Source organism: Alligator mississippiensis, chromosome 5 (assembly GCF_030867095.1).
Source record: "Alligator mississippiensis isolate rAllMis1 chromosome 5, rAllMis1, whole genome shotgun sequence".
NCBI lineage: Eukaryota > Metazoa > Chordata > Crocodylia > Alligatoridae > Alligator > Alligator mississippiensis.
The window spans coordinates 84525105-84547625 of NC_081828.1; the positions used below are offsets into that span (position 1 = coordinate 84525105).

At 41.0% G+C, this 22521-nt stretch overlaps 1 protein-coding gene across 3 annotated transcripts in view; it reads left to right on the forward strand.

The window, feature by feature from the left end:
- TMEM245 (transmembrane protein 245) overlaps positions 1–22521 on the forward strand; it is a 138056-nt gene that overhangs the window by 42688 nt on the left and 72847 nt on the right. For all 3 annotated transcript variants that reach the window (XM_059728580.1, XM_019479161.2, XM_014611418.3), the window contains exons 7-10: positions 12884–12988; positions 18568–18650; positions 19790–19880; positions 20750–20848. In XM_059728580.1, coding sequence (XP_059584563.1) covers positions 12884–12988; positions 18568–18650; positions 19790–19880; positions 20750–20848 — 378 coding nt within the window. The remainder of the gene's footprint in view (positions 1–12883; positions 12989–18567; positions 18651–19789; positions 19881–20749; positions 20849–22521) is intronic.

The window sequence follows — 22521 nt, forward strand, 5'->3', positions numbered from 1 at the left end:
TAGAGAGAAGAAAGATCAGTATATCAGAGGGTGGAGAAAGGGAGGCTTTAGTAGATTTTTTTTTTAATAGGATTGATGAATCTTTGAGCAGCTGTGAAAATAAAACCAGCTGTATTTTGGGCGTGGCACTTATCTGGTGTAATAAACAAAAAAATAAAAATAAAAAACAACTTGCAAGCTTGTAGGCTAGGGTAAGTGATGGAATTACTAATAATGATGGAGAAAGGAGAGATGAATCTAGTGTCTGATGCATTGTATTTCAGTTGAAATTCATAATTATAAGTTTTTGTTTGGTAGGAACCATTAAAACGCAATGAATTTCTTGGGGGTATATATTAAGATAATTTAAGTTATGAAACCTTTAAGATGGTATAATAAGAATAAAAGAAAAGGAAGAATTGGTCTTGCACCCTGGCTTGATATGTTTTGCTCCTGTTTTCTTTGACAGTGAGAGAGACTATATAATCACTTCCAGTTTAATGGTGTCTTTTACAATTTAGAGATTTTTAGTGATCATCTGTACTTCCTTTCCCCTGAAAATCCCACCTATGACAGTGGTGTTTCTCTGTTAGCAGAAGCAGGGTGCTAAGCCTCAGCCTTATGTAAATAAACTGTTGCTGATGTTTGTTTCTAACACATGTCTAAATTATACAATAGTGATGCATGTTTCTAACATTCTGGCACGTTATACAGACAGGCAAGAAGTCCTGCCACCAAGAGAAAGGGATGGATGGAGAGTGAAGATGCATCTGGAGGAGCATGTGTCCTCTTCAGCCAGAGAAAATCTCCTAGTTTTGGATATGGTGGGCCAGGAAGAGAGATTCTTTTCCCTCCTCCATAAGTTGAAAAAAAATTAGAGGAAGCATGTGGGAGAGGGCTCCAAGTGAGCTCAGCAGATTCTCAGCACTGATTCCTTCTGAAGCATTTATTTAATCTGTTGAGGAAAAGAAATAAGAAAGTAGTGCCAGTTCAACTTCCTTCTTCTTTCTCTGCTGATAAATGGGGTGTGCCCATTTGAGAAAAGTTCTGGTGGTGAAAAGTAGACAGGTGTTGCTTTTTATTTTTTCTTCCAGCAGCTGAACAAAAGGGAGTACTAGAAAGCTCAGCAGATGCTGATGAAACTAATTGTCCATTTTGTTACTGTTCTGTTTTAGACTAGGCAAATTAAGAGTGTTTATAAATATATTTGGTGTCGCTCACTGATCTTCCTCCTTGTACTACCCTTCTGCTAATAGCATACATACATAACAACTCAGAGGCTGGAAGTTTTCTGAGGGGTGAAGAGAGTGTGGGAGCAGGGGGCTGAAATTGGTTGCCGCCACTTTTCCACCCCTGAAGAAATGTAAAATATATGTGTATTATTCACATATTTTATGAATAGTCTAAATTACATCTTTACTTCAACCTGCTGTACTCTTTACACAGTGAGTGCCCACTTGTATTTTTATTTGTACTTGGACAGCTATCCTGGTCAACGCCGTGCAGTCGTGGGACTTTTCTTGTCCACTGAATAATTCCATGCATCTTTCCAGGCTGTCATAAAAGACGATTGTGTTGATGTTAGTCAGTGACTATATATTTTTATTAATGCAAGGAAATCTACTTTTTGGTATATTTTGAATTCATTGTATACTTACCAAAAGATCTTTCCTAGATGTAGTAGACCATGGTCTGACACTTGGTGATTATAGGTAGGTGGTTCAGTCTTTTTACCAGAGTCAAGTATGGGTACTTTAAGCTCTAAATTAATCGCACAGTTAAAAACACTTGAGAAACATAGGAACACATGTTTCTGCACTTTCATTAGTGTGTAGAAATGTATCTTCTTCAGAAAATCTTTCAGGATTTGGTAGCATAATGTAAATAGCTTTCAAATGGAGTAGTGAAAAAAGTACTGCATTAAACATACATTCATTGTTAAATTCTACTTTTGTAAATAGTTGGTTTAACCAAACTTTAAAAAAAAATAACTTGTGGCTTGGGTAAAAGCACCCAAGATTCTGCCTGTCAATATACAATGGGAAGTAAGTTGCTAAAATTTAAACTGGCTGGAGGTCAGTATATTGCATGTATTTGTGGGTATTGATGTTTTCCTGCATATCATGTTGTTTCCTGGCTATTGTACCTACTGTTATGTCTTAAGAGAGTAAAGATTGAAAAAAATGATTCTGATGGATGGAAGTTAGGTTGCTTTTATTAATTGCCATTAATGCTAATGGAGTAGCATTAATTTTCCCTATAAGATCATTATAACCATTATGGGGGGCAGAGCAGGATACATTAGACTACCCTATAGAAATCTATTTAAAAAAAGAGAGGCTTACTGTGAAATGGGTTATCTTGTCATGTTAAATTATTTTTTCTACTTTGGTTCCATGAAAGCAAGATAAAGGTACATGCCAGGGAGGTGGGAGTATTAAATATCAGCCCTATTACATCATTTTACTGATAAAACATTTCTTTCCTGGGAAGATGGGAAAAAGATTAGAATCTTGCAGCTGAGGTTTTTCAAGCTCTTGTAGCTTCCCATTTCTGTTCTTGTTTCCATAGGAACAGATGCACTTAAGCTATATAGTATGTGGCATAACTGGATACCTTTGTGCTTTGCATTGTTACTGAATCTGTGTATGTTTGTCTCTCAGTATAAGCTGCGCTTTGATCTGCATTCTCGGATTTTGGCTTAATTCAAAACACTTCTTTAGGTTTTGTTTATATTGGGAATGTGTCCCAATTTCAGTCACTGGTGGCCAGTTAATGGTACAAGCCCCAAGTATAGACAAGAAAAAGGCACAACTTGTATCGGTGGAGTTACATTATTTTTAAGGAAGAATGAGCAGATGGATAGAAACTTTAGTTTTTTGTCTACAGTTGAGGTTTGCATAGATAGTAGTTACATTGGTAACCATTCCATTCCCTGCCATTAGTGACTGAAGTTTACACTACAGACAAGGTCATAAAATGGGTGTATGATTACTTTGGGTGAGAGCTATTAGAATTAAATTTCTATTTCAGAAGGAAACAATGATTTTTTAGGAAGAAGGTGTTCTACACCACCCAGGGTTACTAGGAATAATGGCCACAAATTGTTAGAGAGAAGGTTCAGGCTGGACATCAGGAGACATTACTTTACAGTTTGGGCTGCCAGGCTCTGGAATGGACTCCCAAGTAAGGTAGTACTCTCTCCTACCTTGGGGTGATATGACCCCGGCACCCATTCCTGCCCCGGGCACAGGGTCGGACCTGATGATCTGTTTAGGTCCCTTCTGATCCTAAGCACTATGATACACCTGTCCTCTATTGTTTGCACAACCTGCCTGATTATGGACAGCCTACATGAATAAGTGATTGGATCTGTGATCTTTTGCTGTGTATATCAGGTGAATTTTCCTATTCCTTTTCATATGATTTGACTTGGGTCTGAATGCAGGAATACTACTAAAACATAAAAATGTTTCGTGTTTTTAAGAACAGTTGACAAATGACATTTTGAGTGGGTTTGAAATTAGACCATTAATTGTTTCAGATTGGGAACTTGATTCTCAAAAACAAGTGTCTGATGCGTTGTTTTTGGTATTTAGTAATGCTCCTGTTTTCCAAAGAATGTTTTCACCTATACTGCACTGATCTTTGAAGTTATGGATCTTAATCTATAACTATTCAAGCCATACTGGTGCACACTGAGAGTTGTTTTAAAATTGTTCAACTATGGTTGCCAAGCATTTTGGTAAAGTTGGGGGTTTTTTGGGTTTCTTTTCCTTTCTAAATAACATGCATGTTGGTAAAACCTGGATTATTGCATTGCAGGTTTTTACAAAGCTTTCTTTCCTGTTGTAATTTATTGTTGGGTCTGGAATGATTTCATGTTTCATTCTGTGGATTACTGTCTGTCTGTTTGTTTTTCATACTATTACTGCATTTTTCAATAATCCTTTGCTGTCTTCTTGTCTTTTTCCCGCCCACTCTTCATCTACCCCTGCCACCAACAAGCTGTGGCATTGGCTTAATAAGAAGGTAAATAAAGAGATGGATTGTGATTCCAGCTAATGCACTCTGTCTTTTTGCTGCATGAACACTTTTTAACGTGTCTTACTGCTTATTTTTTCCTTGAATCTTTTCTTTTTCCCTTTGCTCTTGGTATAAGCTACTAAAGGTCATGCAATACCACCTGATCTACCTTGTTTTAATAAAATGAACTCATGAAGTTAATTGTTTGATGCAGCAGGGTACTCTGGAGTTCAAATCATTTTACTATTTCAGAACAGTTTGACTTTTACTATTTATACGCTTCACAAAACCAACATGTAACTTGATTCAGTTGGCATTCTCTGCTCAGGAGAAACTTGGCAGCAGTGCCAGTAATAACTGGGGAGTGTTTTCAAAGATAGGCATGGAAACCATGCAGAGCTCTTACATTATTCACCTGTAGTCAATGCTAGAAGTGTGTTCAAAATCACCAAATTAATCTACTTTTTCAAAAGGGAAAAATAAAACAGCCTCAAAGATACCAGTTATTGAGACAACACTAAGGCAAGAGTGGCTAGTGGAAGGAAGAATATTCAATGCATAGGCTCAAACAATAATTTTCCTTCCCTATAATTTGTAGAAAAAGCAATGTAATTGAGATGGCGTAGACTGTCTTTTTACACCATTTTTGCTTACTTATGTTTCCAAGCAGGTTGAAGTTATTACACCCATCAGTAGGAGCTTTACACCAGTCTAGTTATAGTGACTGGCCAGTGGCATCTGGAATCATGGCAAATCCACACTGTAGATGAAGTGTTAACTATTGGAAGAGCTTAGCAGATCCACAGGAACATTGGGCATTGGGGAAAGATAACTCTGTAACATGTCAAATCTGTAGGATTCCCTACTGCTCTGTCTTCATTATCTTCTAATAATGTAGTCTTCATAGTTTTTGTATTTCAAAGTTATTAAAATATATCTTAGACAAAGCAAATTTCCCAAACAAAAATATTGAGGGACTCATAGTTGTAGATACATATCTAAACTAATTAAGTTAAAATGTTCAAATGGGATATATGAAAGATGTGTTGAACCATGCATCTGGAAAGGGCAGAATTTTCAGGGACAGCCTTTTACTGTCATTTATCATCTCTGTACACTTAGGAGAATCCAGGTAGCTGACATTGAATAGAAAAGGCCACCCCAAAATGACTGCAGAATTAGAGCTTTAGGCTGCAGTCAACCCATGAAAATTGGTAAGTCCTTTTGTGATTTAGGTAGACCCCTGTTATACCCTATGGTCTGTAATCCAGCATCCTGCTAGTGGGCAAGGTCTCAGTATACAGTTTTCTTTAAGTGTACATGTGAAAGGCAGGAAGGCTGCCAGGTTTATAAATGAAAGTTAGATGAAAGGGAACAGTTAAGGTTAGGGAGTAGAGTTGGACCATCTCTTGGCTTTTTGTTGTTACGTTGTTTTAATTTCATCCTAGATTCCTGATTTTTGTCGTGGTTATTTTTGCACTACATGTTTTAATTTCATAAGTATTAGAGGTGGACTGATACATCAGTCCGATATCGGATCAGCACCGGTATAAAGAAAACTCACTGTATTGAATATCAGCCTGATGGGGCCAATAATTTGGCCAATAAATGCCTGTGCTGTGCACAGCCGTAGCTGCGGTGCAGCATTGGGGCAGCAAGGAGCACAGCCGGCAGCGTGGAGAGCTGTGTCCAGCTGGTAAATCCGGTATGGTGGAACAGCAGGTGGGAGGGAAGGACAATGAGGGGGGTGCAGATCATCGTCTCCTGCGGTGAGGGAGGGGGCAGGGACAAGCGTTGCGCAGGCGACGTGGGAGGCAGCTCTTGCTGCTGCTTGTACCCCAGGAGGACATAGGGGTGGGGATGTGCCCCCTGGATCTGTGCAGGGTGGGGTGGGGCGGGGTGGGCTGTAGTCAGGACTGTGGGGCTTTTCTCAGTGGGGGGCTGAGCTTGGAGCGCGTGCTGGGAGGATGCTGCATTCACCCCAAATTTTGCTGCCACTCTGCTCCCCGCACTACTGCCGCCTGGCGCAGCCCCAGCTCTTCCTTCCCTCCTCCCCTTCCACCACAACAGACTTACCAGCTGGAGTCAGCTGTATCGGAAATCGGATTAGTGTCAGCCGATATGCCTCCTTAAATATCGGCTATCGGTATTGGCTCCAAAAATGTGTATCGGTGCACCTTTTATAAGTATGCACAACCAAAATGTATAATAAAGAATTATTGTTTGCAAATGGCATGTTTAGACCCCTGCAATACATCTGCATGGTGCCCTGATCTATGGATAGAAGTTTGTGTATAACTGCATGTTTTTTCTTATCTAGTTTTAGACTTTGTGGTTGAGAACAAATTTGTGGATTAGGTTTCCTGAATTTTACTAGAATTTAAAAGTTGTTAGTTGCAGTCATTGTTAGCTGAACATTAATGTGGCTTTTAGTAGGCTAGCCTATAAAAAAACAAACAACCCCCCCCCCCCCCCCCAAAAAAAACCCCAAAAAACAAAAACAAAACGCCAAACAGTTTTGGACTAACTTCCTGTAAAATGTTGGTGTGTTAGTCACTAGCTGGAAAGGTACTTCAAACTAATAATTTTTCACTTTTTACACTTGCTTTAGGGAGAGTTTTTGGAAATTTGTGCATTTAAAACTCCATGCTACATTAAGACTATCTAGTGTATGCTATGCTGGTCATGATACTGTACGAATAAAAATGGCAAGTAAATTCTTAATGCCTCTTAATTTTATAAAATCCATACACTGGGATGCTAAGAGAGGAGTTGATTGAAGCACAGAAAATTGGGACTACCTACTTTTACAACTATTCCCTTTTTATCTTCTTTTGAGGAAAATGCTTATAAGAGCACTAAACCAAACTTCTAATGATACACTAGGAGCTACGTGTTTAAGTTATGCAAAGGCAGGTGAGGATTTGAAATAGTAGTCGATTTATGGTTCTTAGGAGCAGAAGGTAAGAACAAAAGGTTCTGTCATTAAGTTTGTCAGGGACTGCTTTTACATTATGTTTAATGGATAAGAATTTATGTATTTTCAATTAATTTAATGTTACTTAACTAGCATAGAACAAAGAATAGATTCCATTGAGCTAGAAAGACTTTCTCTTTATTGCATTGTCTACAGTAGGAATTTTTCAAAATATTTTCCTCTTTTGGTAGCAGCCTTTCCCGTATTCAATTCCTATTGAACTTCAGGACCCTAATGTGGACAGCTGTCCAGGCAACCTAATCTGGCTGTTCACCTGCACTTTGTCAACATAAATGTAAAAAAATGTTTCTGTAATTGCACAGTAGCATCTGGGGTGCTGACTGGTCACTCTTGTTGGAAAATATTCTATTTCGCCTCATTTTAGAGTGGGAGGAAGTAAAGAGAAATTGCAACAGTTGTTTTAGCATAAAATAGAGAGTAAGACATCCATACTCACTAATTTCATGTAGACTTAACTGTAAAAAAAAACAACCTTTCATGTTATAGTTCTGCCAACAACTAATTAGATGCCACTCTCCTTTGACCCTTTAATATAACTTTCATTGCCTGTATGCCATAAATCCATATTCTTTTTTTTTATTTGTTTGAGAGGTGTGACCTTCTGTAGCTTAGGAGCCTAGCTTTCTTCTACCACTGCACTGTCTCAGATATTATGAGCATTTTTGCCTGCAGCTGATGAATAACTCCTAGAAGCTTAGAATTGAAACTAAAACTTTTAAATCTCTGGCTGCTGTCTAGAATGTATGCATGTGTTTGTGTGCATGCACGTAATTGTGAGAAGGGCATAGGAAGAATGACTTAGCAGGGGTGCTCAACCCCTGGCCTGCAGGCCAGATTCGGCCCATGGTGTTGTGTCATCCAACATAGGGGGCTCCCTTTGGTCTAGAAATTTGGCAGTGTGGGAACAGTGGCTAAATTTCCAGAGCCATGCAGACCCCTAGATCCTGTGTGCTGGATGGGGGTGCAAGGGCAGTGCCAGGCGTAATCCTGGCATGTGGGATGACAGAAGGGGGCAGTACCAGATCTCAGTACATGGAGCATTGAGGGGCGGTGCCTGGCATCAGGGCCCTATATGTCCTATGGAGTGGTCTTGCACCACTCATGTGGCCACAGGGCCTAAAGGTTGAGCACCAGTGATCTACAGAAATGTTGACTGGATTCAGGGATAAGCATATGGAACCAGCTTCCCAGGGAAATGGTCCTCGCCCCTACCTTGGGCATATTCAAGAGGAGGTTGGATGATCACCTGTCTGGGGTCTTGCGAACCCAGCATTCATTCCTGCCTGTGGCAGGGGGTCAGGCTAGATGATCTGTTCAGGTCCCTCCTGACCGTAGCTACTATGAAACTATAAAACATTCAGGGATTTAACTTAATCACATAGATGTAACATCTTTACCAGATAGGACTCAGTTTTCATGTGTGTCCTGGTGCAGAACAGCTGGGACTTATTTTACACGTTGAAAAGGCAGGTAGTGGGATTCATCAGGAAATGCAGTTAGGAGCTAGTTGTAGGTTAAAGTTAAGGCATTAGTGAATTAATGTTACAAAGATCATACTTTCATTTCTACGGTTGTCGCACCGTAATTCAGCTATTTCCTGTGGCCTGACTTCCTACATGCTGCAGTCGAGATTCTCTTTGGGCATGTCTGTGCAGCAAGTGGCTTGGCGTTTCAAATGGACTTGATCAGCTTATGCTTGTTCAATGGCCCTTACACACAGCTGGAGAGAATTGGATAATACCTGCCCTGTGGCCTAGTGATTAGAGTACTGTCTAACAAGACAGGAGATATGCAGATTTGAACCCCCTGCAGGGTGACAGGGAGGGTTAAAACCTTGGTCTCTAGATTCCTGGGTGAGCACTCTTAAGTACTAGGCTTAAATTGTCTCTGGATTTAGAACTCGGATACCTTATTACCACCCTCAGATGGACCACAACCTTTCCATTTGATAATAGGCTAATTTATTAATACACAGTGAAAACAGAAAAGAATACAAACAATCAAGCAGTTCTTTGTATCTACCAAAATCTAGGGCTGTCATCAGAGTCAAAGTACATCTGACCAGGATGCAGTCTTTACTCTGAGGGTCTCTCTTAGGTGTCAGGTGTTAGCATGTCAGCAGGGAGGTGGAATGCTGAGACCCCCTCCTCCCTCCCCCCCCCAATCCCCCACTTTCCCTCCAGTGGGGTGGATGAAACAGGCTGGTGGTGTGCTTTCTGTCCATGGTGGCCTTGGGGACCCTTCCCAGGGGATAGGGGGCAGGGGATCCCTCTTGGGGACTCTCTCGGGGAGGAGGGATGGGAAGGGAGGGCTCCCTTTGTTATTCTTAAGTCTCTGCTTTTCTATTCTCCTTCCTTCCTGATGAGTATTGATTCATGGCTGTTGCTGGTTGGTCTCTGTGTTCATCACACAGCCACATAGCTCATCACATGCAAGCATACTAATTTGGGCTTTCCGGACCTTCTCCTAATTTGGTCTGTTCCCCCAAAATGGGGACTTGACCCCCTCCCCTCCCCCCCCCAACTCTGGGGCCTTGTTAGCTAGTGCCACCCTTGTCTCGTGTTATGGAACAGTGCGGTACATGCCCCCCTCTTTCCCAGGTTGTGTGTGTATCTGTGTGGCCTTGTTGTGTTAGACAGTGTCTGCTTCCAGGGCTGTGTGAAACTGTATGCGAGACCCAAGGTTTTTAGAAATCAATTAAGCCCTACTGCCCATCTTGACTCATTCTAATACATATACATATACCTATCCACCAATTCCCAAAAGCAAACCTTTAAATACCATTTTTTATTACCATTTCTGTTTCAACAATCAAGTATACCAAGCCTCTTTAAGCTTAGAGCATGGGAGGCCTCTCTCTTGTGGTGTCTAATGTATTAATCAGAGATTCTTGACTGACTAGAGTTTGAAAATTATGGTCACTGAATACGAGAGTAAAGAGCTGTGTACCTGCTCGGTAGCTATCTATCGGATGCTTGGGTTGTCCACACTACATGTTCAGTAGGATTGCAAACTTTGTACAAGGACCAATATTTATCATTACGCAGTTGTGTAAGTGCATTTGGATGCACAAAATGAAATAGGATTTTTCCTTATGTTTTTAATGTGCATGGAAAAAGACCCTGGAAAATAAGAGTAATCGTATATTAGTTAAGACTTCCCTAAATTTACTTAAACTCAGATTTGCATTTTGATAAAAGCCAGAGGTATGTTTCAAATTGAGAAAGTAATACATAGCAGGGGCAGGTGCAGAAGGTTAACCTAAACCAGTGTTTCCTTAGCCTTTGACACCTGGAAGGTGTATCTATACTACATGTTTAGTGCCAAGTAGATTAATTAGCTCCACAGTAAATGTCTCAGCGTCTACATGGGCAGGGCAGTTAAGCTGGAGTAAACTAATAAGCTCCGCAGCAGGATAGTACTTGTAAATATAAGTACTGTCCTGCTGCAGAGTCTTTTTACTATGCAGCACCATACATGTAGACGCTGGAGGGCCTGGATGGGGCATGAGGGTGCTTCAGTGCAGGGGTTGCCTGCTGGCTAGGTCCACGCTGAAGCACACTTATATCCCAGCCAGCCCCTCTGTAGTATGTTGAGCCAGGCAGGAGCAGCCCCAGGCTTGCAGGCTGACCCCAGGGGCCCTCTGATAGGGCTGCTCTAACCCAGCTCAACAGTGCTGTGCTTCTGGGCACATGTGAAATGCAGTGCCTGGGAAGCAATAAACTCTGGAGCAGTGAGCTCTGGAGTTTATTGCTTTGCATTAATGCACTCCTGGAGCATACTTTTTTCTGGTTTAAAATTGATAGCACACTTAATTCACTGGTCCATGATCCACATCTGGTCTGTAGGCCCAATCTTGCTGTGTGAGACTGGCATGGCAGGGACCAAATCCAGCCCATTTTTTTGTAGAACACCCTTTGGGAATCACTGATCTAAATATTTTGAAAATCCCACTTGAAGAGCATACCATTAAAAAAAAAATTAAGATTACCCTCCTATTTTTCAGTGGTGGTTGGTTTATTTGATCATTTATAATCCTTAAACAAATGAGCTGTTGAAAAGATGAAACTGAAACAGAAATGTGTGTAGTTTTTTAAACCGCTGGTTTTCAACCTGTGGTCTGTGGACCCCTGGGGGTCTGCAGACTGTGTGTATGGGGTCTGTGAAAGATGACTATGATCAATCAAAAATATGTAGATAACCACGTTTACAATTCACAGGGCTCCACACCTCCATTCAATGCATTTTAGGGGTCCGCAAATGAAAAAAGGTTGAAAACCACTGTTCTAGACCATAACTAGCTTGGATTCCAGGTTTAGAATTTTTCACATAAATGCCTCACTCTTAAAGGCAGTTAACCCCTGTTCTGTTTGTTGTTGGTGAGAGAACTTTTAATGATCATTGAAATGTTTTAGGATACAGTGACAAACATGAGAATGAGAAACTTCAATGTTCTTTGAGACTTTTTCAGGGTCTGGTGGGTTCTTTGAAATTCCTTTCTGTAAGTCATCATTATTATATTTCTTTTGCTACAGAAATTTCTAGACTCAACAGTTACTACTTTAGATAACTTTACTTTCTGATAGCTTTCCTCACTGTATCTAGAATGCTTGTTCTGAAGTGTTGAGTATTGTCACAACAGTTTATATCAAATGAGAGTGATTGTAAGGAGTTGGAAGATAAAATTATTATTGTACTTGTACATTCGATGCTCAGATGCTATGGTGATGGTCTCTATAGAAACCTACTTTTTAACTTAACTGCCAAGAGTGCAGTTCGAAACCAGTCTATCAATAATCAGCTTCACATGCAGGGTTGGGGCCAGTAATGGAGGAAGAACTAATATTATCATGCCTTTTAATGTTATGTGGTAATGAGGAAAAGAACATTAACTAAAAATGTATTAATCCAACCACTGAATTTATAATCTCTCCCTTTAGAAATATTTAAATCTTCTGAATTTTCTTTTTTCTTAAAGAATAACTTCACAACTAAGTTTCCTCTGCTGTTTTTTTCTGCTGTAGTGCCAGATTCATTAGAAACCCCTCTAATTTATGAACTATGCTAAAGAAAATAATTGCTCAAACTTGCATGGATTTTCATATCTTTTATTTAATCAGATTGCTGGTATATTAGTCTACATGCAGTTCATTCTTTTCTGGAGTGCTCCATCCCTAGGTAAACATTCCCTCCCCTTTGAATGACAAAGGCAGCATTTTACTTATATGAAGTAGTGTGATTGTCATTTGTAATGTATATACCTCTGTAGAACATAGTGTACATATGCTGCATCATTTTGTCATGGTTAATGGTTTTAATAGTAGAGAAGTTTTCCAAATGCTATCTTGGGTCAGTACAGTCTTACTTGGATGCCTGGCTTTGGCATCCTAAGTAATTAGCTTGATGCTCAGTGATATAGAAAGCACACAGCTTTGCTGGTATCTCATTAGGTATTTAGGAGATGAACTCCATCCATCCAAGTTTGAAAATATGGTAGTACTGTTCACAATCCACCTTGGTCACTTTTCTGCTCTTGTACTGATGAGTGTCTGTAAGTTTCCCTGCTTGAAGGAAATAAATTAAGCCAGATTCTGCGTTGCTAACTGCTTGCTGTTTGTCTCATGACAGTGTTTTGATTTTAATTTGGAAAATCATACGCATCATAACATAACCCTAGTTCTGCTAAATATTGCTTGTTAGTTGCTTGTATCCAAGCATGGGTATAAGCGCTAGTTACTTAAGTCCAATTATTGTAGTCTTGTTATAAAAAAAAAAAAAAAAAAAAAAGTCCAATTAATATTCAGGGCTGTCAGATTGGGGCTAGTATCACTTCCATTGTATATTGATATATGTGACATGATTTGTTTTTCTTCTCTGCAGATGATCGTGTGGTTGGAGAAAATGCTTGATAAAATCATTAGCATTTTCATCATATTCTTGCTAGTCATAGGAACTCTTCTGCTAGCTCTTCTCCTTACCGCAAAGGTACAGTACACTAAGAGAAATAATCATAAAGCTGTTCTTTTAATCACTTTTTAATGAAAGTTGTTTGTGAAGAGCTGTAAAGTTTTAGGTAGAGGTTGGCAACCTATGTCCCACAGGTCAGATCTGGCCCATGAAACCATTGGATGTGGCCCACAGATATGGGGCTTCAGCAGCAGCTGTTCTCCTTGTGCTATCATGGGGTTGAGAACTGGCTGTGCCCGCCTCTACCTTGGGGTGGGTTATTCCAGTCTGCAGCCAGAAAAGGTTGCTTACCCCTGGCTAAAGGGGTTTAATAATATTTAATAATTAATGTTTTTATTCTTTTAATATTCCTACAGATGAAAAAAACATACATTAATGTTTCAAATGCATCATAGTGTCAACATAAATGGAGTAGAAGAGTGCAGTTCTGGAGAATGTTAAATGTATAGATTAGCTTAACATATTAGAATACAAAAAATATTTTGTATCCTAGTTGTTTGTTGCTAACCCTTCCCCACCGACTTGCATGTGGGAGCTGCTTTCCAGGCTGCCTAGTGGTCATGTACCTGTACATGCACATGGCACCCCCTGCCTGACCAACCTCTGCCAGCTCCCCAGCTCCTTGCAGGCTGGAACTCTGCCAGCCTGCAGAGAGCTCTTTGCAAAATTGCAAAATCCACGTGTTTCTCCATTAAAATGAAAAATCCGAGTTTTTCTCTGGTAAAAGAAGAAATCTGTGTTCTGCTCCCCCCCCCCCTCCCCCTCTATGGGAAACAGAAAACCTGGATCTCTGTTCATCAGTAAAATGTTAATATGATTTATATTTGCAAGAGATGTAGATTAACATCCCCTTTATTTCAGTAACTACCTGTATCAACCTTATTACTCATGCTTGAATGTGAAGATGTACCAAGAATCATGATCAGATTTTTTTTCTGAAGTTAACAGCTAACTTTCAGTGTGTAGCTGTTTCTTCTTGCCAGTAGAGGTCTCTCATTTAATGTGGATTTTTATTCTGTTGCATACTTAAAAAGAACACACCATAATCAAAATAATTATATAAATTTTGTTTAATCTGACCTTAATCTGTAATTGAAAAAGAATGACATCATGTGATGCAGACTTTTAAAGACTTTTGATTATATAAACTCATAAACAAACATTGAAAGAAACAAAAATTTTAAACCAAAGTATATGCCTAAATCTATTTTGGAAACATTTAAGATATTTACAGATAGTAAATTCCACCTGTTTTTGTTCTAGAACTGATTTAGTAAAGCATTTTGTAGCATACTTGATCACGGTAGAGCAGAACATGAATTAGGGTGCTGAAAGATGAAACATTTGAAAAGCCATGGTTGCATTTTGAAGCATTTCAGAAATGGAGTGTTTCAGCCATAGACAGAAATGCTCCCCTTTGTCATGCCTCGTGGCAGGACTGCTACAAAACTGCTGTGGGGAGCTGCAGTGACCCACAGGGCAGAGGGAGCAGAGTTGATTGTCAGCACAGCTCTGCAGCCTCTGGCTTATGAGAGTTGCAGCTCCAGTTTCCTCCCTGCACCCATTCGTGGTGGGAGAGCAGCGCTGATGTCCAAGTGGTCTTCTGTCCTCTTAGCTTTCACTTCCTTAGACTGCTCACAAATTAGAACAAAGAGACTGAAGATCTGCATCTCCACCCCCATGCAAGATGCTGCACTCCTTTCTTTTTCTCTATTTACAGCCCTAGATTTTTCACCATTTTTTCACACTTTTTCCATCTATTGCTTAAAACTTAAACCTGAATGTCTTTCGAGTTCAGAATTTAATAGGATATTGATACCACAGTTTACTTTATGTGCAATTGTAGCTTCAAACGAGATGGTTTTCCAGTTGCGCTTAAATTGACATTGGAGAGAGAGAAAACATGCAAGTTAGTTTGGCCTGTCATTCCTAAAAGGTTGCCAGCCCCTGATTTAAACAGTAAATATTTACACAACTAAAGCATCCAGCATAAGCCAGCATTCCTAGCATGATAGCTATTTTAGGAATGCTGAATCAGAGTGATGGCATGGGATAGACACAATTATGAACAGAAAAATAGTTTTGCAGTTGCTTGCTTTTATTGGTCAATGTGTTTTAAATGCACATAATTTCATAAAAAAAGATGTTTTATCTCTGTGCTGATAGACTTACCTTGGTTATAGTTAGCATGAGTTTAACCATTTCAGCAGCATTATGGACTGGAATTATCCATAAATAACTGGTCATATCAGAAAAAATAGGGTCACTATTAGGGATGTCTGTTTACTATACCTGATTATAGTAATTGACAACTGATGCCCAGGAAAAAGCAAACTTGCTAAATGGGTACTTTGCATCAGTTTTTCACCAGTTCCATGGGATGGCCCTGCCCACTATGAGTCAGGGAGGCCCAGGTGAGGGTGATTCTTTGCCCCCCATTGAAGCTGACTTTGTGAAGGAACACCTTGACAGGCTGGACACCTTCAAGGCAGCCGGCCCTGATGGGTTACACCCAAGTGTACTCAGGGAGCTGGCGAGCATCATAGCTCAGCCCCTGGCATGGATCTTTGAGAGCTCTTGGCGCTCTGGTGAAGTGCCCGATGATTGGAAGAGGGCCAGTGTTGTGCCCATCTTCAAGAAAGGGAGGAAAGTAGATCTGACAAACTACAGGCCCATCAGCCTGACCTCTGTCCTGGGGAAGGTCTTGGAAAAGATTATCAAGGAGGCCATCCTTAACAGACTAGCTGAAGGCAATATCCTGAGGGATACCCAGCATGGGTTTGTTGCTGGTAGGTCTTGCTTGACCAATCTCATTTCCTTTTATGACCAGGTGACTTATCACCTGGACAAGGGGGAAGAGATCAATGTTGTATACCTCGACTTTAAAAAAGCCTTCGATCTGGTATCCCACGATCACCTCTTGGCTAAACTGGCTTACTGTGGCCTTTATGTCACCACATTCCACTGGCTGGGGAACTGGCTCCGCAGTAGGACCCAGAGGGTGGTGGTCGATGGGAGCCAATTGTCTTGGTGCGCTGTGACCAGTGGGGTCCCTCAAGGCTCTGTCCTAGGGCCTATACTATTTAACATCTTCATCAATGATGTGGACATTGGTGTCAGAAGCGGACTGGGCAAGTTCGCCAACGATGCCAAACTCTGGGGTAAAGCATCCACACCTGAGGATAGGAGGATGATCCAGGCAGATCTAGACAGACTCATGAAATGGGCGGACGAGAACCTAATGGTGTTTAACACCGAAAAATGCAAGGTTATCCACCTTGAGAGAAAAAACTTGCAGCATCCTTATAGACTCAGTAGTGCTACTCTGGTTAGCACTACAGATGAAAGGGACTTGGGGGTCGTGGTTGACCGCAAGATGAACATGAGCCTTCAGTGTGATGCTGCGGCTAGTAAAGTGAGCAAAATGCTGGCTTGCATCCGTAGATGCTTCTGAAGCAAATCCCGGGACGTCATTCTCCTGCTGTACTCAGCCTTGGTGAGGCCGCAGCTGGAGTACTGCGTCCAGTTTTGGGCTCCACAACTCAAAAAGGATGTGGAGAAGCTTGGGAGGGTGCAGAGGAGAGCCACGCGCATGATCAGAGGTCAGGAAAACAGACCTTATGTTGAGAGGCTGAGAGCCATGGGGCTATTCAGCCTGGAAAAGTGCAGGCTCAGGGGTGATCTGGTGGCCACCTATAAATTTATCAGGGGTGGTCATCAGGATCTGGGGGACCGTCTGTTCACCAGAGCCCCCCAAGGGATGACAAGATCGAACGGTCACAAACTCCACTGTGACCAATTCAGGCTGGACATGAGAAAGAACTTCTTCACTGTCTGAGCCCCCAAGGTTTGGAATAGACTGCTGCGGTAGGCGGTTCAAGCACCCACTTTGAACACCTTCAAGACACATTTGGATGCTTATCTTGCTGGGATCCTATGATCCCTACTGACTTCCTGCCCCTGGGGCAGGGGGCTGGACTCGATGATCCTCCGGGGTCCCTTCCAGCCCAAATGTCTATGAAATATATGAAAATTATGTAAAGTGGAAAAATATCTCACACTTCTTCTAGCTACTGGGCACCAATGTATACAGGGAATTTTTTGAAGACAAGTGGAAGGTTGTCATTAGCTGTGCACCCCTTTTCCTGCCATATATATTGCCCCTCATTACAGTATTTCTCTGAATTTGTTCCACAGACAAACTTCTTCCCATCTATGACAAGCTTAGCAAGAGCTCCAGTACCTTTTCTTTCTGCTAAGATGGTGGTTCTTAACCGTGTCAGACTCCAGGCATCCCTCCATAACTTTTGTGATTTCAGCCCCATTTCTAACCCTAATGGATTTAGTATGGGGCTTCCCTCTTTGCAGAGCAGGGACAAGGGAGCAGCCAGGCAGAGAGAGCCTGAGACCTGCCTTTACCAGCTTATTTTGCACCTGAAGCCTGAACTTGCCTTTATTTTCTTATCTCTTTACACTTCCTGTGGCACCTTTCAAAGGATCTTGCAGCACATCAAGGTGCCCTGGCACCCTCATTGAGAATCACTGTCCTAAGACGCATGTCCAGAGAGACCTGAACCTCTAAGAATTCTTCTGCTCTGTCAGTTGCAGACTAACTTAATTTTCAAAATGCCAGTGGGACAGGTAGAGTTGTGAAGGCTTGTAGCAGAGCGGAGTGTCAGAAAATTCTGGCCACCATCACCCATGCCTTCATATCCTCAAGGTTCGACTATTGCAACGTGTTCTGTGTTGGGCTGTCCTTGCACATTCTGTACCAGCTGCTGCTTCTAGATAATGCAGTAACCCACCTTGTAACAGGGGTGGTCACTAGGTGCACATAACTCCCAATAGCTTTCCAGTCACAATTCAAGCTTTGGTTTTGAGCTACGAGACCCTAAAGGTCTCGCAGCCTAAAGGGTCTGGACCTTGCATACCTTCTTCTCCCTTATGTTCCATCACAATCACTAAGGGAGGCAGAGAGCAACTTCCTACAAATAGCGTCAGTATGCCAAGTCTGCTAGATGGAAGCACATAAGAAGTTCTTCAAAGTTGTTCCTCAGTTCTGGAACTTCCTCCCTCTTGTTGCTCATCAGATCCTGAGCCTGGACATCTTTCAGGAGCACTGTAAGACCTTATTTGGGCAGGCATTCACCAAACAAAACTAAAATTAAATGTTGTTTAGCGGAGTTCTGGGTTACCTTGATGCTCTGGTTTCGTCTCATCTCTGTCCTGTTTATACGTTATTCTATTTTCTTATTTTAAACTGCCCAGAGCCTTTTTTGGGAAGAGCAGCACACAAATCAATTAAGTTTGCATCTTACATTTCTAAATAGTGTCATGATATAGTTCAAATTCTCAAAAGTAACTAGTGGGATTGTCATATTTTTTAGGTACAGAAATTGAGAAATCTTAAAGGGACCCCATTTTTATAAAGTAGCATGTATCTATCTGTCTTGTGAAAATTGGGTCCTTAAAAGATTTGCAAGCTGGGCACCCAAAATCACTAGTCCTTTTGAAAATGTAGGCATATTAAGGTGGATTTTGTTTCATGTTATATAACAATTTTCCCATATTCTTCTTCCTCTCTGTATTTAATTCAGGTACATCAAGAGAGTGTTCACATGATTCAAGTCACAAGCAGCTTGATCAATGAAACTGTAGCCAATCACCCAGAATGGGCAAAGTAAGTATGCTGAAGTTTATAAAAAAAAAAAAAAAAAAAAAATAGGGCTGAACAAGTTTCAAGGGGCTGTTTATATCTGGTTCTTAAGATCAAAAGTTTATTGTATGCATACATGTGAAGGTGACTGGTGAAGTGCATGCATATTGTTGCTGCTTTCCTTCCCCACAGCCTCCCTTTGACTTCAGCTCTTGGGCTAGCAAAATCTGGCAGGGACTGATAGTGAGTCTTTGAAATTCAGCAGTGGGGTGGAGCTGAGCTGTTTTCTTCCAATTACTATTTTGCTGTTTGCTCTCCCACATTTGTATTGTAGGATGAAGGGCCATAATCTGTGCATCCCAGGCAGAAAAACTGTATGACCCCTTATACAGTTAGGAGAATGAAAGAAGAATGAGCTCTGTTAGGCAGTTGTTTGGGATTTTTTGGGGATGGAATAGCAAGATTGGGAGTTTTTTTCAAGTGATATGTAAAAAGAAGAAAATGGTGACTTAAAGTAAGGGACTTGTATTGGCTGAAGACTGGCTTTATTCTTTTAAAATAACCAGAGGCTGGGAATGGGAGGACTGTCTCCAAGATCTGGAGAAATTCTTAACAAACAGCTTGATTTGGACCTGGATTAAAATTTGGGCACTGTTGCATCTTTCTAGTTCTAGGCAGTGTCTAGGTTCAAGAGCAATATACAGCAGTTCAGCTTTTAGTTCATATATGGAAAGTTGTTTTCAATGCCATAATACCTAGAAAGCTAAGATTCCCTAAGAGGTATCTCTAACAAAAGCGAAGGCAGCAAGTATAAGAATCTGGCAAGTGGATAATTAAGTACATATATGTAGACTTCATAATGAGGGACAGGATCTTTTCTTTAAAAGTTCAGTTTTCGAGAGCCATTGTCAATAAATGTTAGAGTAAAATGTAGTTGTACTAATGTCTTACACTGAACTGTGCATTGTTGATTTAAAAATCTGCATTCTGTCATTATAAGAGGAATTATTTTAGTTTTAACCTACATATTCATACATGTTTAACATTAGCTATTTCTTAATCACTTGGAAAATTCTTCCTTTAAGTTGGTGTAACTATTAAGAAATAAGTATAAAAATGATGGGAATAATTTTATTTTTTTTCCTTTTTGAAAAACAAACAAGCTGGCTCCCTGAAGCCCAGGTCATTCAGAAAGCTCTTAATTCAGCGGCTAACAACGTATACCAATATGGCCGGGAATGGATCACACACAAGGTAGAATGGAAGCATCATTTTTGTTTGCATGTTGAGGTTTTTTTTCCTCCTTTTTTTCATTTTACTGAATAGTCATTTTTACAGGGTTTTTTTCCGCTCCTGCTTTTAGATACCAGTGCCTGCTATTGATTTTCTTGATGGTTTGCTTACTGTAAATATTTTGCTGTAGACCTGTTAATTCTAGTTTGCTACTTCTGTTGAGGAAGAGGTTATATTTGGAGAGAGTGACTTCAGTAGTTTTGCTCTCCATGGCTGCTGGCAACTCTCTGCCTTCTGAGAATTTAACAGTATAGCTGTCTAGCAGCCTCCTTTGTGTCCAGTCACGTGAGGACACTGGAAAATTAGTTGTTCTGTGGAACATTAACAGTTTGTTTCTGAAACTAGCTTTAGTTACTCAGGTTTCAGATAAGGCTCCATTTTCCTAAAATGACCCTTGTTAGACAGATCACTGGCTTCTGGAGTTTAAACCTCTGAAGTGTACAATACAAGCTCAACTTCTAGTTGAATGTACCTTTGGAGTATAGCAGGATTTTGCAGTGCCCTCATTTAAACATTTTAACATCTAGGAAACTCAAATCTCTTTTGAGATATAAAAGAATATGGCATATTTTTGTGCAATGGTATGTTGACTGGGATTTCTCCCCATTTTAGTTTAATGTTAACAGAGGGCTTGTTGCAGATAAAAAGTAACATGCTGTAAAGTATAGCATTTGAAATGTGTATTTTGTAGATATGCTGCTAACCTTTCTGATTTTGAGCTGAAGAACTTTTGTAGTGAATCTAATGGGGAATCTTCTGGCTTTGAGTTAAGCTATAGTTGGCAGCTTTCAGATGTTCTGTGAAATAAGAGACTTTTTTGTATATTCCAGCTCCATAAGATTTTAGGAGAGAAAGTGAATAACACTGCTGTGATTGAAAAGCAAGTTCTTGAGCTCTGGGACAGACTCTATCATTCATGGTTTGTGAAGGTGAGTAATTGATACCTAATGTTGAGATTATTGAATAGTTTTACTGATTCAAGATAAGTATTTTGAGAGAACCTAGCATGGCTTTGAGTAAACAGAATGCAGACATACCTAATAATATATAACAAAAATACAATCTCTCTATATAAAGGACTTGGAGGGCAACAGAAATAACAGCACAGTGTATTGCTGTATTTTACTTGCTAACAAACATGTTGTTTTTCAAAACCTTGTAATATTCTTAAGTAAAACATTAAGGAAAAATTGAGCTTTCAAATGCACAAGTCAGAGTGTGGGTCCTTTACTAAGTGGGGGAGGCAACCGAGCTTTTCTGCATCCTCTGTCACTAGAAGTACTCAATGCCTTTTTCATATCAGTCTTCACAGGCAAGGTCAGCTCCCAGACTACTGCGCCTGACAGCAACGTTTGGGGCAGAGGGAAGCAACCAACAGTGGCTAAAGAACAGGTTAGGGTCTCTTTAGAAAAGCTGGATGTGATGCACTCAGGGATGCTGAGAGAATTGGCAGAAGTGAATGCAGAGCTGTTGACTGTCATATTTGAAAACTTATGGCAATTGGGAGTGGTCCCAGATAATTGGAGAGGGCAAATATAGTGCCCACGTGGAAAAATCATGGAGCCAGGTCCTCAAGGAATCCATTTCTAAACACTTTGGGAACAAGGTGATTAGTAGCGCTGTGCAAGCTTCAGATCATGATTCTGATTCAGAGAAGATTTGGAGGCCGAATCTACGAATCCAAATCGAATCACAGGAAGCTTTAGGCTTTCCGAATAGCTTTGGAAAAGATTCGGAGCCGATTCGGCAATTCGGCCATAGAGTATAATGGGGAATCAATTAAATATTTATAACTTTGTGGTCTCTTGGCTGATTTGGATGAAACTTGCAGGCATGGTAGCCCCTGATGAGAGCAGAACCCGTGCCGAGTGTCAAGGTGATTGGTGCAGGGGATTTGGGGATACTGCACCTCCAAGTCCTGAAAGCAAAACTCCTATCACATGTATGTGTTAAGCCACGGTGGGGTGAAGATCTGCAGGGGTGGTGGCCCCTGGTGAGGCCACAAAGCCTGTCAAGTTTCAAGGAGACAGGTGCAGGGGTTTGGGGGAAACTGCACCTCAAGCTGTGGACAAGCAAAACTCGTGACATGGGTGATACTGTGTGTGTTAAGGTGCAGCAGGGTGAAAGCTGCAGCCATGAAGCCTGCCAGCTGTCAAGGAGATAGGTGCAGGGGGGTTCTGGGGTCCTGCACCTCTGGTTGCTTACAGGCACAACTTGTGACATTGCTTCTTGTGCAACTGTGTCTGTCCTGGGGCACAGGGCGAGGTGGTGTCTTTGAAGTTACTGCAGGCCTGGCTGCTAAGCTACTGTTACCAAACAATCATGATTCGGACCAGCTCAGTACACAGTAGCTAGCTAACGTAACGAGTTAACGAGCAAGGAATAATACCTACAAAACCACAGACTAAGGAGAGGAAAGCATCAATACAGACAATCAACTGCCTCAAGACAGAGACAGTCAGTTGCACAAGCACCCATGTCATGAGTTTTGTCTGTCAGCAGCTAGGGGTGCTGGGCCCCAGAACCTCTCTGCACCTATCTCCTTAACAGCTGGCAGGTTTCATGGCCTCAGCAGGGGCTAGCAGGCCTGCAGCTTTCATCC